Here is a 22,141-nt window from a genome sequence, read left to right on the forward strand (position 1 = left end):
AGGTCCCCTTCCATGAGTCCTCCCACCATGTCCCAAAACTGTTGCCATTGTATGTCCTTACTTATGGCCATTGTCTCCTTCTCTGCTATCCTTTCAGCCAGTTCCTTCCCCCTGCTCCCAGTCTTGGTTTTTCCCCCTTTTGCTTTCTCTTTTTTGCTGCACATCCCTGCAGGCTCTTCCTCTCCACTCCCACACTAACCATGGACCACATCTTGGGGCTTGAAAAGGATATCCGTTAGTGGTCTTGTGAGACTGAACTGCACATGTTGTTATGTGAGTTGAGTTTCACAGCAGCAGGCAGGAGAAACATGGATCAGTGGACTACTGTCTGAACCTGTAACCCTGTACACATCTGCTGCTGCCAGAACTGGTTGCCGTATGGGCCACCATAGAAGAAAGAAGGAAAGGTGAGAGCGAGGGAGTTTTACCTGCATGTTTGCAGAGAGCAATGTAGATCCAGGTCAGGTAGCTTTCTCTCTCTGCTCACAGGGCTCTTGTTCTCTCACTCATATCTGCCTGGCACCTACCCCTGAAGTTTGGAGACACTGGTGTAATGCTGTTATTTAGTAACCTGGATATGGATATTATTTTAGAAAGAGATCATTTTTGACCTGATAATGTCCCTTTATTCACCTTTAGGGAAAAAACTGTTTTCAAAAGCAAAAACCAAGTAATCAGCTAGCATTTCCTGTGTTGTTTTATATATGGGCTGGATCACACAAGGTTTTACAAGAGAAACATTTTTATTAAAATCATATATAAATTGTTTCTCTGACTTACTGTATGCTTGTTCATTTCCTGTAAGATTCACTTTGTTACAGATTTTCTATTGTAGGAGAAAAATACCTTCTGCAGGGAGGCCGGGGGGAAGAGGGTTACATAAGGCCAATGATTTCTTCTCCACTGCACATGGCTAAATATTGACTAGATAGGTATACAGACATCAAGAAAAGGAATTTTAAAAACAACTTTTAAGAAATACCTGTAAATGTTTTAACCATCTCCTTCCAGTGAACAGGAATCTTATCTCTAGCTACTATTTTAATTATATTTCACAGCAGGTGGCCAACTGGGTGACACAAAGTGGGACGAAAAGAGTCTTTTTTGCCATTAGAGAGCATTGGAAATCAAAGTTGTAAAGTTTTAAGGTAAGTTCTATAATATGTTAAACACACTTTTGGCTATATTGGCAGCAAATGCTACTTTAGCCCTTGATCCAGCAAAGACTTGTGCATTTGCTTAATGTTACACACTGTGCATTGTCCTACTGAAATCAATGAGTTTTAAGACCTTGTAGGATTGGGGCCTTAACTGTTGTACTATTTGTTCCACACCTTTGGCCCATCAAAGTCATTGGGAGTTTGCCACTGACAGTTCAATGGCACCAGCATTTGGCAATATGGGCCTGGGCAAAAGCCTACTGAAGCCATTGCAGACTCCTATTGACTTCAATGGATTTTGGATCAGGCCATGTATTCTGAGTGATGGCTTGATCCTGCACCACTTGACGATAATGGGAGCAGGATTAGGCCCTGAATGTTTTCCCATCTAGATTACTACGCAGTGTTGGTGCTAATTTTCATTGTGTAATCTATTATGGAAATTGAAATAAGCACCAGTGTAATATAAAGTACATTAAGAGATTAAAATATTCTTTGGAAATTTTGTAAATACAATACTAATTCAAATCTACTTATCCATGCTAAATTATTAAAACCTACTTAAATAAATTAAATCTGAAGAGTCAGTTGTCTTACATCAGCAGTACAAATTTCTAGTAGATCATAAAACATTTTAAGATACATCAAAATGCATCTTATTTTTACATCGTGTTCTCCAGAATTATTTGAATTATCACTTTCTCCACTGACAGCAAAACCCTCAAAGTTTACACTGACATAATGAAACAATGCACAAGAACACAACTGATATTAAAACTTACAATAAAATACTGTATACGTTATCCTTCACCCCATCTCAGCTCTACCTGGATATTAATTAGAAAGTTCACAATACCTAAGGACTTCAAACGACGACATGTTAAGTTGCTCGTGTTCCTCAAATGGATTATTCTTAGCCTACAACTACAAAATATAATACTATATAGTTAACACGCATGTGCGCACACACAATATTTTTTTTAATGAAGCAAAGGCATCATTCTCTGATGGTATTTGGATTTTTAAAACTGGTCTATTAGAAGCCAGTTCTGCTCCCAGTGAAGTTAATGGGAACATTTCCAGTGACTTCAATGGGAGAAAGATCTGGCAAGGTGGTGAATTGCAAAGTGATATTGACCTGTTAAGGCTTGACTTTTAAACAGAGCAATTAACTGTGGGTACAAGTGCTAATATTTCAAAACCCACAAAAGTGGAGGCAGCACTGAGGTTCCTTTAACAAATCTGGCATCACATTCACCAATGTGTTACTCCACTTTTAAACAGCTGTAACTCCACCGAAATCAACTGGAGTAAAACAGTGGTGAGCTAGGGCTTTGCCCCCTAAAAACTATTTATCAGCTTAGCTATTAAAAGCTTGCATTTACCGCTTACAGTAAACATACACACCATTGGAACAGAAGCATGTTATTTGGTACATGCACTTAATTACAAATTGGAATGAGGTTATAGCCTATTTAGACACATAAATGCTCTTCTCTCTGAATAAATCTTGTGATCAGTCATGATCTTGACTCTCCCTATGTCGGAACTTCCTGCTTCATTTGGTGCATCTGCTTCTGTAGCTCATCCCTGTCAAGTTTCATTTTGGCTTCTAGAACTTCCCGTAGGGACCCAATGCTCTCATAGATAGCCGCAAACCCTAATTACAGATAGAAATTGAATTAGTTTTATTATTAAAACTAAAGAACATTAGAAAGCAAAATTCAAGATTACAACATATAACAGTGCATTTTTCCATTATCAGTAGAGCAAATGTCCCTAATAAAGACAGACACCGGGCCTGCTGGTGTAGATGGTGAAACTCCATTGAAGTCAATGGAGCTGTGCCCATATACACATTATGGCAGCCAAGAGCTGTTGGCAAGCACAAGTCCACACCCTCTTGCCTGGCTACTCCCTCAATAGACTACTGAATTCTTCTGTTTTCTAAAGACAAAGAAAACGACAACAAGAAATCTAAAGCTAATTCAGTTTCACTCTGTGCTTTGTAGGAATCTCACCCACTGTGCAGATACCTGTGCCTGCAACAGGTGCGTGCACGGTTTTGTAGGTACATCCATTATGCACCCAGTTGAAAAATCGGTCCCAAAGTTGGTAAAGAGCTTTGAGATCCTCAGATGAAAGATACATTAATGCAAATTAGTATTATTATCATAGCTAAATTCTGGTAGCAGAATTCAGAGTACAAAGCTTGACAGTAGTGGTCCTACCAGCATTAACTTCAGCTTTCATTTCTTTTATATCTTCATTAATCTCCATCTGAAGCTTGCTGATTCGAATATTTATCTTCTCTTCAGCCTGTTTTGTTCCATGTTCCTCCATGGTTATTTTTTGAATTTCTTCTATTTTATCAAGTTTCTCTGACATCTGGCTGAATCTCATCTCTATGGCCCTTTCACTCATTTCCTGAGATCAGTGAAAATAATTATATTTGGTTATTCTTTGGGTAATAAATTACCAAATTCTTTGGGTAATAAACTGTTCATTCCCTAGATATGCAACAAGCATCAATGCTTACTTATAATTTTCTATACAAGATTTAAATGTTTAAGCAGTTATAGAATATAGTTAATAAAAATTCTCAAATTGGCTGGGTCACTGTAAGCTGCTTCTTCATTTTATTTTTAAGATAGAATATTTGTAAATTTAAAAGTAATGTTCAGATTTATCTATCATTATAGGATGCATTTCAAAAGCTCCCAATCAATGGGAATTTTATCATTGCATCAACAGCAGTGGACTTACGCCCATATTGAGCACTTCTGAAAATCCCACCAAATGCCAACTCAGTAACATTTGCTTGTATACATCTCTAGAAGTATTTTCAAAACAGTTTATTCTTTTATTACAGAAACCTACAGTCTTTTCCTTAAGGGCCAAGGAAATCTGATCAATTTTCTGTAAAAGCTCTTTTTCAATCCGTTCATGTTCCTGTTCCAACCAGCTGCGGGCAGACAATATCTGGCTGCTGAGTTCTTCTACTGCACCTTTTAATCTACGAGAATAAAATAAATGAGCATGTTTGCAAATATACAAGAGCATCTCAGGTTCTTTGATCACTGGGCTGTGGAGTTTTTATGACAATCAGCATAAAAATCCCCTTCTTCCTCCATAGCATGTTTGACAGCATATTCATGCAATGTTTTGAAATTTCACACTGCTAGCCTTGGTTTATGTTAATTGTTTCAGATAATCAAGGATGAGAGAATGTAACAGAACAGCAACTAGTTGCACAAAATATGGTTGCAGTATTTTGAGGCATATATGATGCAGACCCTTCAAGAAATAGTATGTCATAGCCTAGAAGCAAGTGTGGCATCCCATTCACTTTACAGTCTTTGAAGCCCATGAGAGTTTGGACTGGAAAGAACTGAGTAAAGATTTTAGGATTTGGATCTACATGTATAAATTTCAATGTGCTGTAGTATTTGAAGTCCTATGCATTTGCCTCTCTCATTTTGGCATAGTGCTGAGATAGTTGCAGTAACTCTATGTGCACATATATATTTGCAGTCAGTTTGAAAATGTTACAACTATTGAATTCCGTGTCTGGCTGTCTGCACATGTATATACAGTATACATTCTTTTCCCGGTCTTAATACTCACATCTGGCACACAATGTTTTACAAATTTAGTTCAAAGTGGTTTGTGACCAGATTTACAGAAGTATTTAGGTGCCTAAAACTACAGAAAGGTGCATAGTGGGGTTTGCAAGACTAGCCCCTTGATGTATAAATAGCATGATTTTCCAACAAGGTGAGTACTCACTTAACATCCAGAAGGTGGAGCTGTTGGTTGCTCTCTTTGTAGGCAATCTTCAGTTTTGCTTCTTGTTGCATTATTGACTGCTCTACTCTGCTCAGAAGGTAAGAAATCTGAAACAGAATTCTGAATTTACTATTTTTCTCCTCGAACTCATCACACATTGTATTTGGAACATAAATACTTATATTATGAGTGAAGATTTTAAAGGGACGCTGCTCTAATTGATGGGCCCAAACTTTAACCTACTTGCAAATTTTCCTTTTAGTTTTTTAAACTGTCCTCATCATGCAAAATGTTGTACTAGTACTAACCCACACAACTGGAGTGGCAGCATTACTAAGATCACAATTTCTCAGACAGCAACAACAGGGGGGGAGCTGTGTTTCCTTGCAGTAAGAGCATCTGCCTGGACCTGTTTTTGTGAGTAGGTGAGGAATATCACCTAGCCGCACCCCACCTCCAAAACCTCCCTGTGTGAGGTAGCTCTCAGGAGTACTGTCCATGGTACACACCTCTTGGGCAGGCCCTCATTCTTCCTTCCATTACCTTCTGGACTTTCCAAACCCATTGAGAGAGTATGGGGGAGGGAGGAAAATAAGATTTGTCCCAAATGCACACATTAATTCCTATTATTGTCCATGTGCACACATCAGGTCATGTTACAACCTCATTCCAATGCTGAATTCTCATTGACAACAATGGTATTTACACACAGAGACTGAAGGTAAAATGTGGCCCATCAAGAGAACAGGCCCTGTGCCAGCAGTCAGTGTGCTGGCAAACTCTGTAAAATTGTAATTTTAAAAGTTACTGCTTAAGAGCTCTATACCTCACTACCTGGGAAACCTGAGTTACTCAACACATGGGAAATCTGAGTTTATAAATTAAAGGAATATTTTAATTATATAAGTGTAGAAAATGCATCTTAAACCAATCCATTTCTATAAATCAGCTTCTATATTTGAGGCATTCATTAAAACAGAACAGATTGTTTTAAAAGCTAGTAAGAAAAAAAGTGAATTATCAGACTGCTCTTGTGTGCCAAGCTTTAGATCAGTGTGAAATTTTTATGGCATACAATGGAAATGCTAATGTTCAACTACGGTATCATGAAGAATGAGACTGTAGTTAGCAGGTTACGGAATATAGATTTTTTTCCATGTTTTAAAATTGTAAGTGTAACCTACTTGAATCATGGAAAATGTCTTTGTTGAGCTCTTTTCTGATCAGGGTTTAAATATAGAAGTTGGAAGTGTCATGGGATTGATTTTCCTCTGTGACTAATATACCTACAGTACCACTGGCTAACTCAGTGGGATTACTTGATATATTTGACAGAATTATTACTGCACAGATATAGGTCTAGATTGTGAGTGGCCCTTGTGAGGCCATGCTAGTGCACAGGAACAAGCAAAAAGCTTGTCCCTCACCTGCATGTCTGCTGTAAAACAGAAAGAGACAGGAAAAGCCCTGGCATCACTCCCTCCATACTCGCCCATGGAATCAGGCTGGTGCATCATGGCATTCTGTATAACTATTTTCTTATATACAGCATTTTGTATAACCCAAATGGCTCGTGAAAAATGCACAAGGAGCAGCACTGGTGGAAACTGTGCCTGCATGGTACAAAGTGTTCCTGGTGCTCTTGCAGGGGCTCTGCATCACTCCTGGTTTGTGGCTGAATGCCACAGATTAACCCAGAGGGAACCCCTACTGAAATGCAGCCATTACTGGGGTTGCTCACAGAGACATTAGAACAATACGCGCAACCACTAAAGAACATTTTAGGGACAGGAAATTATGAATACTTTATCCAGTTAGAGCAATAGAAGAATGTAAGTAGGTGAAATGTACGTACCAATTCAGATTTGGTCCGGATTCCAGAGCAGACACATTTGCATCTACATTTGCACAGAGTGTCATGGCATCTTTAATGAGTAAAAATGGTCAGGACCTTGATTATGTTTCTTCTGAAAGCCAGTAACTCCAGTGGCATTAGCTTAACAATTTGGTGTTTTTGTTCATGAAGTTAAACTCTCCCTCCTATGAGGATCACTTGTTTTATACAACATACCTGTATTTCTGCCTCTTTGATTTTAGATTCCAAGATCATTTTAGAAGCTTGTTGATCTTTGCTTAGGCTTTGAAGTCTTTCATATGTAATTTTGTGCTCTGCAGACAATCTGGCTAAACCAGCATCACACCTGTTGAGATAAATAAATACCAAAGCAATGGATGACTGTTGCTGAACACAATGTATAGGCCAAACTTTTTAAAATATATCTATTTTAGAATGGACATTTCTATGAAGGTATCAGTCTCTCCTGCAAAACATTTATTTTCTATGAGATTCAAAGAAATATTGATGTCTCTAACATCCACCTAATTGCCCCATAACTGGTATAAGTCTCCATACTGTAGTAGGTGCAATCCTGCGGTAGATCTCAGCTCTGAAATCATATGGACAAAAGGTGTGCTTATGGAAATCACATTACAAATTCAAGGATGTACAATTTCAGTACCTTACGCTATTCCTTATGATCCATCAGACATCTCTTAAGGTGTGTGTAATTGGCCATTAGTCTGCCACACAGGCAGCTACTCACACAGTTTACTTACAAGATGCAATTAGAAAGTAATTATAAAAAGCATATTTAAATTATTGCACCTAAGCTGCTTTGGGTTTTACATGCTTATTTATACTTCTATTCACAAAATAATAGCATGCAACCATATTAACTACTTCAGGGCCAATTCTGCAGTCATTAGTTTGAGGTTTTTTTCTCTCCAGGTAAGTTCCGATTAAAAGCAATGGGAGTTTTGCCTCATGAATTGGCAGAACTGCGCCATAAGATTTACCATTTCTCTTCTGCACATTGGAATACTTCTGTAATTCCACCACATTTTCAAGACAAATGGTGTGTTCTAGTATATGCCTGTGTTTTTTCTCCCACTTTTCAGAAATATTTTTGACTGATAGATTTCATCTACAATAATACAATAAATGCATTAATGAGTTGTAAAAATATAGGTACTGTCGGTTCAGGAGTAAGACCTCTCAAAAGTATGAGTAATGTGTATTTTTGTTAAGTGAAATATGTAACTGTCATAGTTACATAATCTAATATACGGAACTGATTAAGATCAGATAGCAGTTAAGGTTTTGGAAGAAGCAGGCGTGGAATGTGACAAGCAACAGCACGCTAAACCATTATCCAAATTAATCTCACATTTTAACCATTTTTGGTATCATTTCAATTGGAAAGCATTCACTCTGGGATGCACTTTCATCATCTAAATTATAGCAAGCATCATTGTTACTTTCCCTTTGTGCTTGAAAGGTAACAACTCAAATGGCAAACAGAAGGGAAGACACTTAGCAATATGGTAGAACTACAATATGAAAATAATAAAAGAAGCAAAGTAATAGAGAAGTGAGAACACATTAGAAAATCATCATTTAGCAATTCAGTGTACTGGAGGAAACGTGATATGGGCAGCAAGAACAACTTAAATTGGATGTTTTTCTAGAAGATATGCTCTAAAAATTATTTTGCAGAAGCGCTGGCCGGTGTTATACGGGAGGTCAGACTAGATAATCACAGTGGTCCCTTCTGGCCTTGGAATCTATGAAAAAAGTCAACATAGGACTAAAGATGTACCTCCAGACTAGGGTATCTGTGGAGTGTTTGGAGAAAGAACAGAGGCTAAATCTCTCTATGTAGTTACCATTAGTGGAAACCAGAGACATGAAATTATCCTGTGTCTATTCACCAACAGTACATGGACTCCAAGAAGTGGTTAGTCTTGTGTCTGAGTTCTCATAGAAAAGCATAAAAAGCAATTGCTTTGAAACTACTGTAGCAAATGTATGCAACAGGCATCCATAATTTTTATGGCACATTGTTATTTTTGGCTCATAAGATCATAGTGGATCTTTGTTGTTTGTGAAATTGAGTACATTTGAAAGGGGGCAGCTGGTTGTATGGTATAGAACATAAGGGATTTCCAAAGTATCCCAGATTCTGATCTCAGTTACACTGATGTTAATCTGGAATAAACGGAACATATTGGTTTATATTTCTCCAGGTATATTTTGGTTGGTACCATATGACAAACTGTGGAGGCATAAACTCAAAGTCTTAAGACATCAGCATGCTCTTAATGTTCATTTTACTAGGATTTTCTTTAAATTTTATTCAGTACTCTGTACAGTATGGTCAAAAGAGAGACTATCTCAGTGCTGTACATTCAAGAATGTGGTTGGTATCTTCCCAGAAGAAAGTACAGATATGCTGCAGCTATGGGGCCAGATGCTGACCTCCATTACACGAATGTAAATCTGTAGTTAAAGGTTTGTAATGATAAAAGAATGTTTAATGAATGTCTCCACTGGTTTTCAAATGGTACCAACCAAAAAATAAGATAGCATGATTTACAATTTGAGCAATACCTGTTTCTTAAAATAACTCTGGTTCAGATTTAAAGACAAACTAACAATCTCAAGAGACTTCACCTCTGTTGGGCCAAAAGCTCATTACAGTGACCATTCTAATGAGATTTTGGCCACATAGAAATTAGGATAAAAACAGAACCTCTTTATGGTTTTGAATTTTACTCTGTAACAAAACCCTGAGGATGGTGTACAAATCCAACAACACTCCAGTCATACTCCTCTGAAATCTGAACGAGTTCTAGTTTCAGGTTCTTTTTTGCCCAATCTCTAATGTGACTATAAAGTTCTTTTAAATAAAAATGTATCAAAATCCAACCTGCAGTATTAATTAATACCTTGTGCTGTTATCTTTAACAAAATCATATTGCCAAGCCCACACACCTAGCCAAAAGCATGCTAATGGCTTGTGGGACATAAACACAAAAGAGAAAAAGTCACTTCTTTGTACCCTAACAGATTTTCAAAGGCCAAATAAAAAATACGTGGCACATATTTACCTGAAGTGAGATCATTTAAAAAATATGAAGATACAAAAGAGTGGGATTAGAAGAAGTCCCTGAAGAAATTTTGTTACTTGAAATCTAAGTGCTGAGCTTACAGGACATAAAGGACCCGATTTTCAAAAAGGTGGATGCAAAAATACACATCCAGTCACCCACCTAATTTGTTTGTGGAGTTACTAGGGTTATACATGCAATTAGAATTTTGTGCAAACAAATATATAAATACATAGTGTACATTTGCATGCTTAATATGCCCATTTTGGCCAGACAAATATCACCTAGTTTCACAGGCATTTTTTCGTGTGCAATTGCAAGCACACATTTTTGGAGCTTAGGCCAAAAGTATATTTTGTTGTTTGTTTTGTTTTTTTAAGAATGTTTACTGCAAGATCCCTTTACAAACTTCTGTATTTATATGCGCTCAGTAAGTAAAAAATAACATGGAAGGAGCTGACTTTGTAAACCAAGTATTCTGGGTTTCAATATAGAATATAATTGCAGAAACCAGCGGTGTTTAATATAAACTGCACAATTAAGCTGCCTTCCAAATCTCAGTAAACAAAAGGAGTATTTAGTTTTATGAATCACTGAAAAGTGTTTTTGTTGCTAAGAAATCATTGGACAAATATAAGGAGAGTCTGCTGTTCTATTACTTCAGAGGTTATGCCTACAGTTGGAGTGGGTGTGCTACCCAGATCACATAGACATACTCACACTCGCTCTCATTGAGCTAGCATGCTAAAAACAGTAGTGTAGCCAGGGTAACAGTTAGCAGCAACATAGAATAGCTGTGTGGCGTATGTACCCACAAGTTTCAGTCAGGTTTGTATTTTGCTAGCTTGTTCGCTCGCTGCTGCTGTGGCACCCCAGCTACTCTTCTATTTTTAGTGCGCTACCTCAATGAGACCTAGTGCAAGTATGTCTGTGCAAGCTGGGAATCACACCAACAGCTCCAAGTGTTGACATACCCTGACTGTCGCTAGTGGCTATATGCATATGGGCACCAAACCAAGTACTATTCTGCAGGAGGTACATACAAGTACAAAAATGGTTTACTTAAGACTAAATCCTGTACAACACTCATGTGACTTGTAGTTAGCATGATGTATATTCAAATGTGCAAGCAAGCTACTCAGGGTTGCAGTGGTTACACATGATGCACTGTTCTGCCTCACAAGCAAAGGGTGTATTAGTGATGGGACGGTTGTGTGTCAGGAACAGTCAGGATGCGTCAGTCCCTGCCCCTCCCCATTCTGCCTGCTCAGGGGAAAGGGGCGTAACCAAGCACACAATGCTTGTTTACTCCTATGTGTCTGGAACCAAAAATTTAACAGTATATCATTTTGCTGAAGAATCTACAAGCACAGTAACATTTCAGTGAGTTTTCATATTGCACATGCCATAGGCATCAGCATGCTTTTATTTATTTATTTTGGTGCCTTTATGGGAACTGAGCTCTTTTAGAAATCTGGCCCCAATTCCTGGTTCTGAGCCCTTCTAAAAATTCTGTTCATAATGACATGGAAAGTTAAAAGAGACTGGTCAAGCCAGAAGCAAGAGGGAAGCTCAAACTGCATTTCCAAGTATGAGATCAAAAGAAGACTAAGATTTTTTAAAACTTCAAAATAGTTTTAAAGAATAATCTTCCACCTGCTAGATGCAAGATACAACCTCCACTCTGTAAAGCATGCTGCAGTTCTGGGCTTTTGCTTTCCTTTGTGTCTTATGATACAAATCTCAAGATGTTGTTGGAATTACACCCACAATTCACCAAGGAGCATTTAGGGACAAAAGAACAATATTCAAGAGCAGCAAGTTGTAATAAGGATAAAAAGCATTCCAGTCCACCCAGGATAGCTTATCAGTTTTTTTTAAAAAAGTATTTCATGATTTCTATGCTTTTGTGAAAAAACATAATGAACATAATTCACCGAGCGCAGAAGTTTTAACAGCTGTTCCATTCATATAGCAAGGAAATGCACCCCAGTGCACAGGGGCCAATGCAAGGCAAAACTTAAACATTTATGCATTTATGCATAACTTAAAACCATTGAAGCCTATAACAGTAGGCTTCACTGGTATGTGGGACCTTGGATGGACCATCTGAAAATGTGTGCTACAGTATATCAGTTTACCGCTAAGACACTTTGAAAAGATCATCCAGTGTTGTAATAACAAAGTGTACCTATTGGGTTCCGGGAAGAGGACAGGCGGGAGCCCGCTCACTGCTTAAGGACCACCTCCCCCCCCAGCCTAAGGGAAGGATATACAGGACCTGGAAACCACATGATTCCGGGGGACAACTAATGAAATAACAGGGACAGGAGTGCGGTCAAAGGGTCAAAAGAAGAGAGCCTGACGGGGACTCCGAGCAGAGAACCCCGGACAGTGCCCACTGCTCCTCAAAGGCATCAAGAGAGCCAGTGGACACCGCCCAGAGGAACTCTGCCCAGATACGTGAACGGATAGAGGATCGGAAACAGGCCCCACAGTCACAGGAGTCTCCATTGGCCAACCTCCTCTCCCTGGTTTTATAGATGGCTGTTTTAGCCAGGGCCAGGAGGGGGTTGTCCAGGAGATCCTGTAACTTTGTGGGGCCAAGGATAGGGAGTGCATAGAGAAGGAGGTGAGGAGAAAAGTGCAGCCAGAAATGTAACAGGATATTTGTGAGGAGCCGGAATAGGGGCTGCAACCTGGCGCACTCCAAGTAAACATGCGCCAGAGTCTCCTTCACGCCCTCATGTTCAGGTGTCCGGGATAGGGGTAAACCGCGCCAAATACATGCCCGTGCTCAAGGCCCCATGAAAGAGCCGCCAGCTGTTATCCCCGGCGGGCCTTGGGACCAGGGTGGAGCATAGACTGGCCTACTGGGGCTCCTCACCCTCTAAAGGTGGCAGGAGGTCCTGCCACTTTGTGTCAGGGCGGGACGCGAGGGTGAGGAAGTAAAGAATGTGGAACACAAGCATGTAAAGATGTTTCCTTGGTGCAGTCTGGAAACGAACCGTGCAGCCGGTTCACGGAGAAGTGGCCGGGGGACCAGTTGGGTCCACAGAGCAGGGGCCTGATGAAAAGGTCCGGAGGGCCTGGGGTGGTGGGTGGGTGGGGTGTGCCCTCGTGCAGGATCCGATCGAGGTAAACCCGAGCAGCGGGCGTCAAAGCGGCCCTCACCTCCTGAAGTACGTGCCGGGGAGTACAAGGCCTGGAGAGTACCATATGCTGAGCGAGCGTCAGGGGATCCAGCCAGTCTCCCCGGTCGTAATCCAGGAGGTCTCCGACTCTGGTGACTTCTGCCAGGACCAACTTCTAGCACACTGAGGGGGACTCCGCCACCTGCACACGGAGCTGGGGATTGTGTAGCAGGGGCTCCGCGAGGAGATCTGCCCCCTTGGTGGCCGCCACGGACCTGGTCGCCGAGAACAGTTTCCAGGTCCGGAGGAGGTCCTGGTAGAAGACGGGCAGTCCAGAGAGGTCTCGCGGAAGACCTCTCGGATCGAGATAAAGGAGCTGCCAGTCATATCGGAGCCAGTACCAGAGCATGGACAGGACTAGTTGATTGAGTACCAGTGCCCTCCGTCGAAGGGAGAGGCACCTGAGTAGTCCTGTCCAGCTCCAGAGCCGCTCCGTCACCCTGCTCTGCAAACCATGCCAGTTCTCCGGCAGAGACAGATGCATGGCAGAAAGGTAAACGCCGAGATAGAGCAGCAGACCCGCGCTCCACCGGATGGCCTGAAGCGTGGGTGGGAGGGAGCTCACCTGCCACCCGTCCCCAACCACCAGGCCAGAGCTCTTGACTCAGTTGACCCGGCCAGAAGAGGCCACCGAGTACACAGTCTGGCAAGCCTCCACCCACACCAAGTCGCCTGGGTCCTGGACCACAAGAAGCACATCGTCGGCGTATGCCGACAGGACCAGCTGCAGCTCCAGCTCTCGAAGCACCAATCCCGTCAACCTCCTGCGGAGGAGACAGAGGAAGGGCTCGATCACCAGAGCGTACAGCTGGCCCGAGAGGGGGCACCCCTGCTGTACTCCCCACCCGAAGCTGACTGGTCAGGCTCAACTGGACCCTGACCAGACACTCTGCGGAAGCATACAGCACCTGGAGAAAACTCACAAACTGGGATCCGAAACCTAATGCTCGCAGAGTGCCCAGGAGATACCCTTGGTCCACCCTGTCGAACACCTTCTCCTGATCCAGGGACAGGAGGGTGAACAACAGACCATCCCTACACCCAAGCTCCAAGAGATCCCGGACCAGATACAGGTTATCAAAGATGGTACGGCCCGGGACAGTGTAGGTCTGGTCTGGTCGGATCACGTCCTCCAGCATGGACCCCAGCCGCAGTGAGATGGCCTTCGCTACGATTCTGTAGTCCGTGCTGAGGAGCGAGACGGGACGCCAATTCCGTAAGTCGCGGAGGTCCCCCTTCCTCGGCAATAAGGTGAGCACAGCTTGCCTGGATGAGAGAGGGAGGACCCCGCTTTATGATGACTTGGCCCAGACAGTGACTAGATCTGAGCCGAGGATGTCCCAGAACACACGGTAGAGCTCCACGATCAGCCCGTCCATGCCCGGAGATTTGTTGGTGGACATGCAGTGGAGGGCTTCCAAGAACTTGGCCAGGGAGAGAGGCAGCTCTAGCCGGTCCCGGTCACCCGCGCTTACCATTGGGAGTCCATCCCAGAGCACTCTGCAAGCGGTAGGATTGGTCAGATCCAGAGAGAAAAGATGTGCGTAGAAGGTCCTGGCCCTCTCGCACATCTCCGCCAGATCCATGAGGGGGGTGCCGTCCTTCGCTAGAAGGCAGGTGACGTGCTTCTTAGCCCCCCTCTTTTTCTCCAGGGTGTAGAAGAAGTGGGAACTGCGATCCATCTCCCGAAGATCATGCGGGATTGAACAAAAGCACTGTGGGCCCAATGGTCGTCGAGGACACAGAGCAACTCCCGCTTCTCCCGGCACACTCCGCAAAGGGATGGATACTCAGGGCTGGTGGCCACCTCTCTAGCTCTAAGACCTCCCGTTCCAACTGCTCTATTGCTGCATCCCTCTGTCGGCTGGCACCCTGGGTGTAGTCACGGCAGAAGAGCCAGGCACACACCTTCCCCAGGTCCCACCACCGCTGCGCCAAGGGAAAGGCACACCGCTGCTCTCGCCAGGCCAGCCAGAACTCCTGGAAGGACGCCACGAAGCCCATATCCTCCAGCAAGCTGTTGTTAAAATGCCAATAGGCCACCCCCGGCCTCTCCGCACGGAGAGAGGCCATCACGGTGGCCAGATGGTGATCCGAAAAACGGGCCGCCGGATGGTGGAGGAGTGGGCCTGTGAAAGATGGAAGCGTGACAAGTAGAAGTGGTCCAACCAGGAGTGGCACAACCGATGGACCTCCACCCGGACATAGGTAAACATCAAGACATCGTCCGGATGGTGGTCGAGCCAGACGTCCACCAGGGAGTGATGTTCGACAATCTCTCGGAGGATATCCGCGGCGGCCGGGCTCTTCTCGGTCCCCAAGCGGTCCCGCTCCTCGAGGGTGGCGTTAAAGTCCCCGCCCAGGACCAGGCACTCATGAGGATCCATGGAGCCGAGGAAGGCAGACACCTGCTGATAAAAACGCATCCGCTCCGGGCCCGATGTCGGGGCATAGATGTTAATGAGGTTGACTACAAGCCCCTCCATGCGGACCTGGAGGTGCAGCAGGTGGCCCGGCACAACCTCAGCGACACCCAGCACCTCAGGCCGTAGGTTGGGGGAGAACAGGGTCACCACTCCAGCCGTATGAACTGTGAGATGGCTAAAATAGACCCTGTCCCCCCATTCCAGCTGCCAGCTGTCTTCGGCGGCCGGATCCGTACGGGTCTCCTGCAGAAAAACCACAGAGTACCCACCCTCCCGAAGGAAGGAGAGCACCCGGCACCTGCGGAGACCCATCCTACAGCCCCGGGTGTTCAGTGTTACAAAGGTGAAAGGTGCCATGAGGAGGGCTGTGGGGGATCCTTGCCGGCAGGGATGCTCATGGCCCCCAGTGGGCCGCGCAGCAAACCATGACCTACCCCGAAGGTGAGCAAGGAGTCACTGAAGCCGCAGGCCCGATGGTAAGCCATGGCGCCCTGCTTCCTGGTCCTCTTACCCTCCCCCATGAGGGCCCTCACAGCCCAGAGGATTTGGTGAAAATCCCCCCATCACTGGAGAGCAAGCTGCACCTTATTGCGGGAGCCACAGATGTCTTCTAGAAACTCCCGCAGATCGTCTCGCAACCGATGGGGGTGTGGGGGTCACTGTCCCCCGGTTGACCTCCGGTGGGGCCCCTGGCACAGCCCCGTGGCCCACCAAGATGGGCAGGCAAGGGGCAGACCCTCGACACGGCACCCGATGGACCGGCGCCACCTGACCCGCCTCAGACCCCAGCTCAATGGGGGGCGGCGGAGGGAAGATAGCAGCCCCTAGTGAGTCGGGACAGGGAAACACAAAGGCCGCTCCCTGGGGGTCATCCTCCGGGAAAGGGAATGAGACGGCCCCACGGGTGGCAGTGGCATCATGGGAAGTGGAGGGAATAGGGACGGGGTCAGGAGTAGGGTCGGGGAGAGGGGCAGAGGCAGGATCCTGGGCCCCAGTAGCTGGGCCGCTGGGAGATGGCTCCTCTTGGTCTGGCTCAGGGGTCTGAGGGATGGGGAGGGGGTCCCCAGTGCTGCCGTTGAGCCTGAGCCCGGCATGTGTGACAGCCACAGCATCAGAGGGTGGGCAATTTTCAGTGGGGCCCCTGCACGGGAAGGAAATCGGTTGCCCCACGCCAACGGGGGATACCCCTGGTAACTCGGGTCCTGGCCGCGAGGCACTAGCCTTCGCCTCAGGAGGCTCGGCGGCCGTCAGCGGAGTGCCACCTGTGGCCGGGCAGGTCAAAGAGTCCAGGGGACCCTCAAAGGCAGGAGCAGAAGCAGGGGTTATGGGAAAGGGGCACTGGGAAGGGAGGGCCGGGGTCAGGTCGCTCAGGTCGAGGCCCGCTGGCAGAGGGTCATCCTCCCCCTGGGTGACGGGGGTCAGACCCAGGGCCTCAATCTCCTCATAGATGGAGGGGAGATCACCTCCCACCACCCCGAGGCCCTCCCCGCCAGCGCCCGGAGCGTGCTCGCTTCGGGGCTGACAGGGGCTTTGGATGTCAAAGTGGCAGGAGGGGCTCTATTGGAGGTCTCCGTGGGGAGGGACCCCAGTGGAGGGGTGGTGCTCCTCTCCGGTGCTGCCACATCTTCCTCAGCCGGCACTGGTGGATGGAACTCGGCCGTGGGCAGGGTGGAGGGCTCGGTAGCGGTGCCCTCCTTCCTGGTTTTCCGGAGGGCCTCTGCATCGGATGGCAGGAGCGGAGCTCGAGCCTTCCGCTTTCCCCGTACTAGTGTCCAGCCCTCCATGGCATTGTCTGCGGGCTGAGTAACAGGTGTTGGGTCAGGGGGCAAGGATGATGACTCGGGGACTCGTGCTGCCCCACCGTTGCCTTCCCGAGGGGGGGCAGATTCCCCCTGGGGCGAGCCCTCTCCCACGCCCGGCGATACCCCCACCGGACCCTCCTCTACGGGCCCTGCCAGAGTGCATGCAGCAGAGGCAGGGCTCTCCTGCTCATCTGGGCACACTGGGGGAAGTACCCCTTGGGCCCGAGCGGGAGAAGTGGTGGGCTGAGGAGGAGGAGGAGGGGCGGCTCCGGGTGTTGGGCAGCCAGGGGTGCTGGCAATGATGGGGCTGGCACCCTGCCAGAGCTCGGGGGTCCCAGGCGCTCCTCTGTGCTGGGCCAAGGGGCAGTCCCTCAGGACATGCCCCATCACCCAGCAGAGGTAGCACCGGGCCTCTCCCATGGAATAATGCACCCGGTAATGGGCCCCCTGGTAGGTGACCAAGAAAGACCCCTTGAGCGCCTCTCCACCACGCACTGCTGGCAGCAGTTGAAGCTGCACCTGCCGGCGGAACGAGAGGATGTGACGGAAGATGGGGTCTTTGCAGCCCAGCGGGAGAGGGCTGATGACAGAGATTGGTTCCCCCAGGGTAGAGAGGGCAGGCAGCAGGGCAGCATTGGGGAGGAAAGGAGGAATAGAGGTCAGGACTACACAGGCACCCAGGTCCTCCAGCGGCTCCAGGGGGATGAACATGCCTCCCACCGCCAGGCCCTTCGCCACCGCCTCCTGGGCGGCGGCCTCCGAGGCAAGGAAGAAGACGACCTTGCCATACATTCTGGAGACCGCCACCCTCGCCAACGTCCACACGTAGGTCTCCAGGGCAAGGCAGGCACCAGGAGGCAATAGATGCCGTACTTTCTGGTCAAGGTGGGGAAGGGGCCCCGGCCGGTAGGGATGGTAACAGCGGCGGTGGCTGGGAGAGATGACAAAGTAATTGGCAGGGGGCCGCCGCCACCTGGGTATACGCTCTGGGGACTGGAGGGGGTGGCACCCACGGTGCTGGTGGAGGGAACAGCAGGGAGGGACGCTGCGGCCGATAGCAGGGCCGCGGCAGTGGGGGCAGCCCTTGCCATGGAAGGCCTAGTCTTTTTAGCTAGGAGCTCCCCCGGAATCGGAGGGGGAAAGAGACGTGGCAGCAGCGGAGGTCACCCCATTGCCCGCCACTGACGGTGCCCCAGCGGGGGCAATAGCCAGTGGTTCGGCAGTGGCGGTTGAAGTAGAGGCTATTGGAGGTGTCGGGGGGGAGCGGGGTCTCCCCCAGGGAACCCACCCGTCATGTCTCCTGCCATGATGAGCTGGGAAGGAGGGGAAAAACACCAGAGAAAGGGGTTGAGAGGGGAAGCAGGTCAACCACTCCTCCCCGCTAGGCTGCAGGCAGGGAGGAGAGCGCCCAAAACGGGGGGGGGGGCAGATTCGTGGGCTATCAAGGACTTGTGGGGGGGGTCAGTCACCGACCTAGGGTGGAAGTGCGGCTCCTCAAGCTGCACTAGGGGAGGGAAGGTCACAATAACATCAGGGGGGTGCAGTGATCAACCAAAACGGTGGGGACACAAGCACATGAGAGGGGGGCATGGGCACACAAGGGGGGGGCTGCAAAGGAAAGGGAGTAGCCAGGCTGGGGGTGGCAGGGGAACCCAGGGGCTAGCCATAGGGCCAGGGCAGGACAAACAAACCAAACCGTGGAGGGGAAATGGGTAGGCAAACAAACTGGGCTCGCAAGGGGCTTAGGCAAAAAAGCTGAGGGGCAAAGGGCTGTAATTGGAAGGGGAGGCAGTCCGAAAAAGGAGGGGCGGCACGTGTGCTTGCGAAAAGTCACTGTTGGCTGGCTGCTGCTGCAGGCCCAAATGGTGGAAACAGGCATGGCAGGCCAGGCAAGCAGCTGAGTCCTAGAGGCAGGAGCTTGAGGCAGATGGTATGTGGCCGGTGGGGGTGATGGAGGGGGCAATGGTGGTGGTTGGGGACACACATGGACCAGGGGCAGGCTGCACGCCACACCCCCTACCTCCCCACAAACACAGTCAGGACCTCCACCTCAAAAGCGCAGTTCGATAACCACTCAGTCCTCAATGGCCCCCTCCACAGTGGTCTCCAGGGTCTGTGCGCTCCCGCAGCAGCCGATGGTCCTATTAGTCGTCTTCCTGCTCCAGGCTCCAGCAGCTCCCCAGAACAAATGCAGAAGCAACAGCAGCTCCAGCAGCCCTGGCGTCCAGGCAGGAAGGACCCCCAGAGGTGTCAGCAGTGGGGTCCTGGCTTCTCCCTCCAGAGGTGGGGGGAGGGGGAGCAGGCCAGCAAGGCCCCCCACACACACACTCAGCAGCTGTGGCGGCAGCAGCAGCAGTCCTCCAGGGAAGGAGAGAGCTCCAGCCAGCAGCAACAGCCCAGGGCAGCCAGAGAAAGGAGAGAGCTCCAGCCAGCAGCAACAGCCCAGGGCAGCCAGAGAAAGGAGAGAGCTCCAGCCAGCAGGGCAGCCCGAGCAGACTGACCCTCCCTCCTAGAGTGGGGTGGTTACCCGCTCCGGCCCTGACGGGCTGAGGCTGGCCCAGAGAGAGGGCTGGAGCTGTGGGGAAAAGCCCAGCCGGGTTAAAGGAGCAGCCGCAGCCACCTCAATCAGGCCCAGCTGGCCCCTATAAGAAGCTGTGAGAGCCCAGTCAGTCTCCCTCTGCCTGGAGAGGGAGAAGGGCCTGGCTGCAAGGTGCCGAGCAGGACACCTAGGTTGGAGCAGGGCTGGGGAAGGGCCAGAGTTGCTGGGAGCTCTGGCCTGGAAAGCCTCAGACTGCAGGCCTGACTAGAGGCTGAATAGGTGCAGGGCTGCAGAGGGGCAGCCCACAGGTAGGTGGAGGCAGCAGGTCCAAAACCCCCTTGCCTGTGATGAGTGGTGTATATGCTGCAGTCTGCGCCCGATACAAGGAGCTAAGTGGGGACTGGCAGTAGCCCAAACTGAGGTGAGTTGGGGTTAGAGGGTGGGGGTTCCCTTGGGTGGGGAGACCCAGAACCTGAGAGTGTGGGGCTACTGCCAGGGGGGCAGCACTCCAGAGAAAAGGGCACCAGGTCCTGGGAGGGACATGGGGGCTGGCGGGAAGGTGGATTACCAGCCTGCAGAGGGCGCTCCAGGGCTGGATGAGCTAATTCCCAATGACTACCGGCAGGAGGGGCTGCAGGGGTAAATCCAAACTTTTACACAAAAATTTAAAAAAAAAAAATTTTTTTGAAGAAATATAATCTCTCATTTTCAGGGCATAAATCAACCTCTCATGACTGCAGATAAAGAAGAAGCTTTCCCTACTGGCACGTTATTCCCTTTACCTGCCTTCTGAAGGGCTTCTTTTAACTTCCTTTGACAGTAGACAGGACTGGCTACTTCAGAGACAAAATGCTGGATTAGATGGAGAACTAATCTGATCTAGTATGGCAATTCTCATGTTCCTAAATCTTTCATAAAAGTTTCAGTTAGCTTAATGATGCTGATTATTTATTATTGATATTAATAATTTATGGTGGACTTATACACCATCTTTCATGTTGAACAATTTCAAAGTGTTTTTCAAAATGATTGGCAAATAAAAGTAAGTAGAGATGGGCATGAGGCACAAGCTGGAATCTGAATTTAAACTTTCCCAGAGTTTGGAGGGTATTCAGCTGTAGGGATTTAGTCTCATCCCTTTATAGAGATGAGAACAGCTGTGAAGTTCAGTTCAGGTCTGAACTTCTCCAGAATTTGGGGGAGTTTGGATTTGTGTTATGCTTCAAGAGCATCTGTCTATAAGGATAACACTACACTCACCGAGAAATGCAGCTACCTGGAAGAAGAAACAGAATAGCTGTTCAACACTGTACAGATGAGATCCACTACAGAATGGTTTATGATAGGAAATAATACAATATCCATTTGAAATTGCAAGGGGAATTTAGATAGGCAGAATGTAATCACCCATGTTGATATTTGGCCAGAACCCTGGATTAACACTCAAATTCTTACAGAAGCTGGTCAAAAAAGTTAACTCCTAGATCTAGCCTGAGAGCCAGCAGGCCAGACTCACCCTTTGGATTCTCCTGGTGGAACAGTTTGGGTGAAATTATACAAGTGAGTTAATTTCAAATTTATTGATGAAATAACTGCAAGCAATTTAGAACAGTCTCCCACTATATATTTGTATAGCATCTAGCACAATGAGGTCGCAGTCTCAGCTGGGGTCTTTAGGCACTACTGTAATACAAATAATGATAAATTGTAGTCAGGAGTTATGGGAATTTTTACAGCAAAATGTGCTTGTAACTGAAGGCACTTCATTCACTCTCACAGAACAATGTCCTAATTTAATTCAGCATTTACAAGTAAAACAAGTTTTCTTCCCCTCACGGGGAAGATTTTAACAAAATGCCTGATGGGGAACCACAAAACAGCAAACAACAAGAGAAAATAAACTGGTTCTGTCTCAATAACGAACATGAATTTCCAGCCCGAGGCACTCTGATGACTGACCTTGAGCATTGCACTTTGTGTAATCTGTCATGTAGTTATAATTATCAGGGGAAAAGCATGAACTTCCCCGAGTAAACATATCAAGAAGAAATAATGGTCTAAGTGCTGATAGCCCACTATCATCCCCCATTTTAAGCACTTAGCCATTTAGGGCCACATTTTTACAAGTTCTCATTCATGTGAGTATTCTCATTGAATTCAATGGCACTACTTGCATGAATGAGCACTCACCAATGTGAATAAAGGCTACACAAGCTGGCACTAGTTGTGTTGCTCCAAACATGGGATCTTGTAGAATCTCACTGTGAATCCTTTATATGAA

General features: G+C 47.1%; 1 protein-coding gene across 5 annotated transcripts in view; it reads right to left on the reverse strand.

Annotated features, from left to right (window-relative positions):
• Positions 1 to 724: 724 nt before the first annotated feature.
• Positions 725 to 22,141, reverse strand: part of FAM81A (family with sequence similarity 81 member A) — a 39,575-nt gene continuing 18,158 nt past the window's right edge. For all 5 annotated transcript variants that reach the window (XM_048867085.2, XM_048867087.2, XM_048867086.2 and 2 more), the window contains 5 exons: positions 7,021 to 7,150; positions 4,950 to 5,056; positions 4,041 to 4,176; positions 3,392 to 3,587; positions 725 to 2,820 (listed from right to left, as the gene is read on the reverse strand). In XM_048867085.2, the coding sequence (XP_048723042.2) occupies positions 2,699 to 2,820; positions 3,392 to 3,587; positions 4,041 to 4,176; positions 4,950 to 5,056; positions 7,021 to 7,150 (691 nt within the window). In that variant the 3' untranslated portion in view covers positions 725 to 2,698. The remainder of the gene's footprint in view (positions 2,821 to 3,391; positions 3,588 to 4,040; positions 4,177 to 4,949; positions 5,057 to 7,020; positions 7,151 to 22,141) is intronic.

This window comes from Caretta caretta, chromosome 10 (assembly GCF_965140235.1).
Source record: "Caretta caretta isolate rCarCar2 chromosome 10, rCarCar1.hap1, whole genome shotgun sequence".
In the NCBI taxonomy this organism is placed as follows: Eukaryota; Metazoa; Chordata; order Testudines; family Cheloniidae; genus Caretta; species Caretta caretta.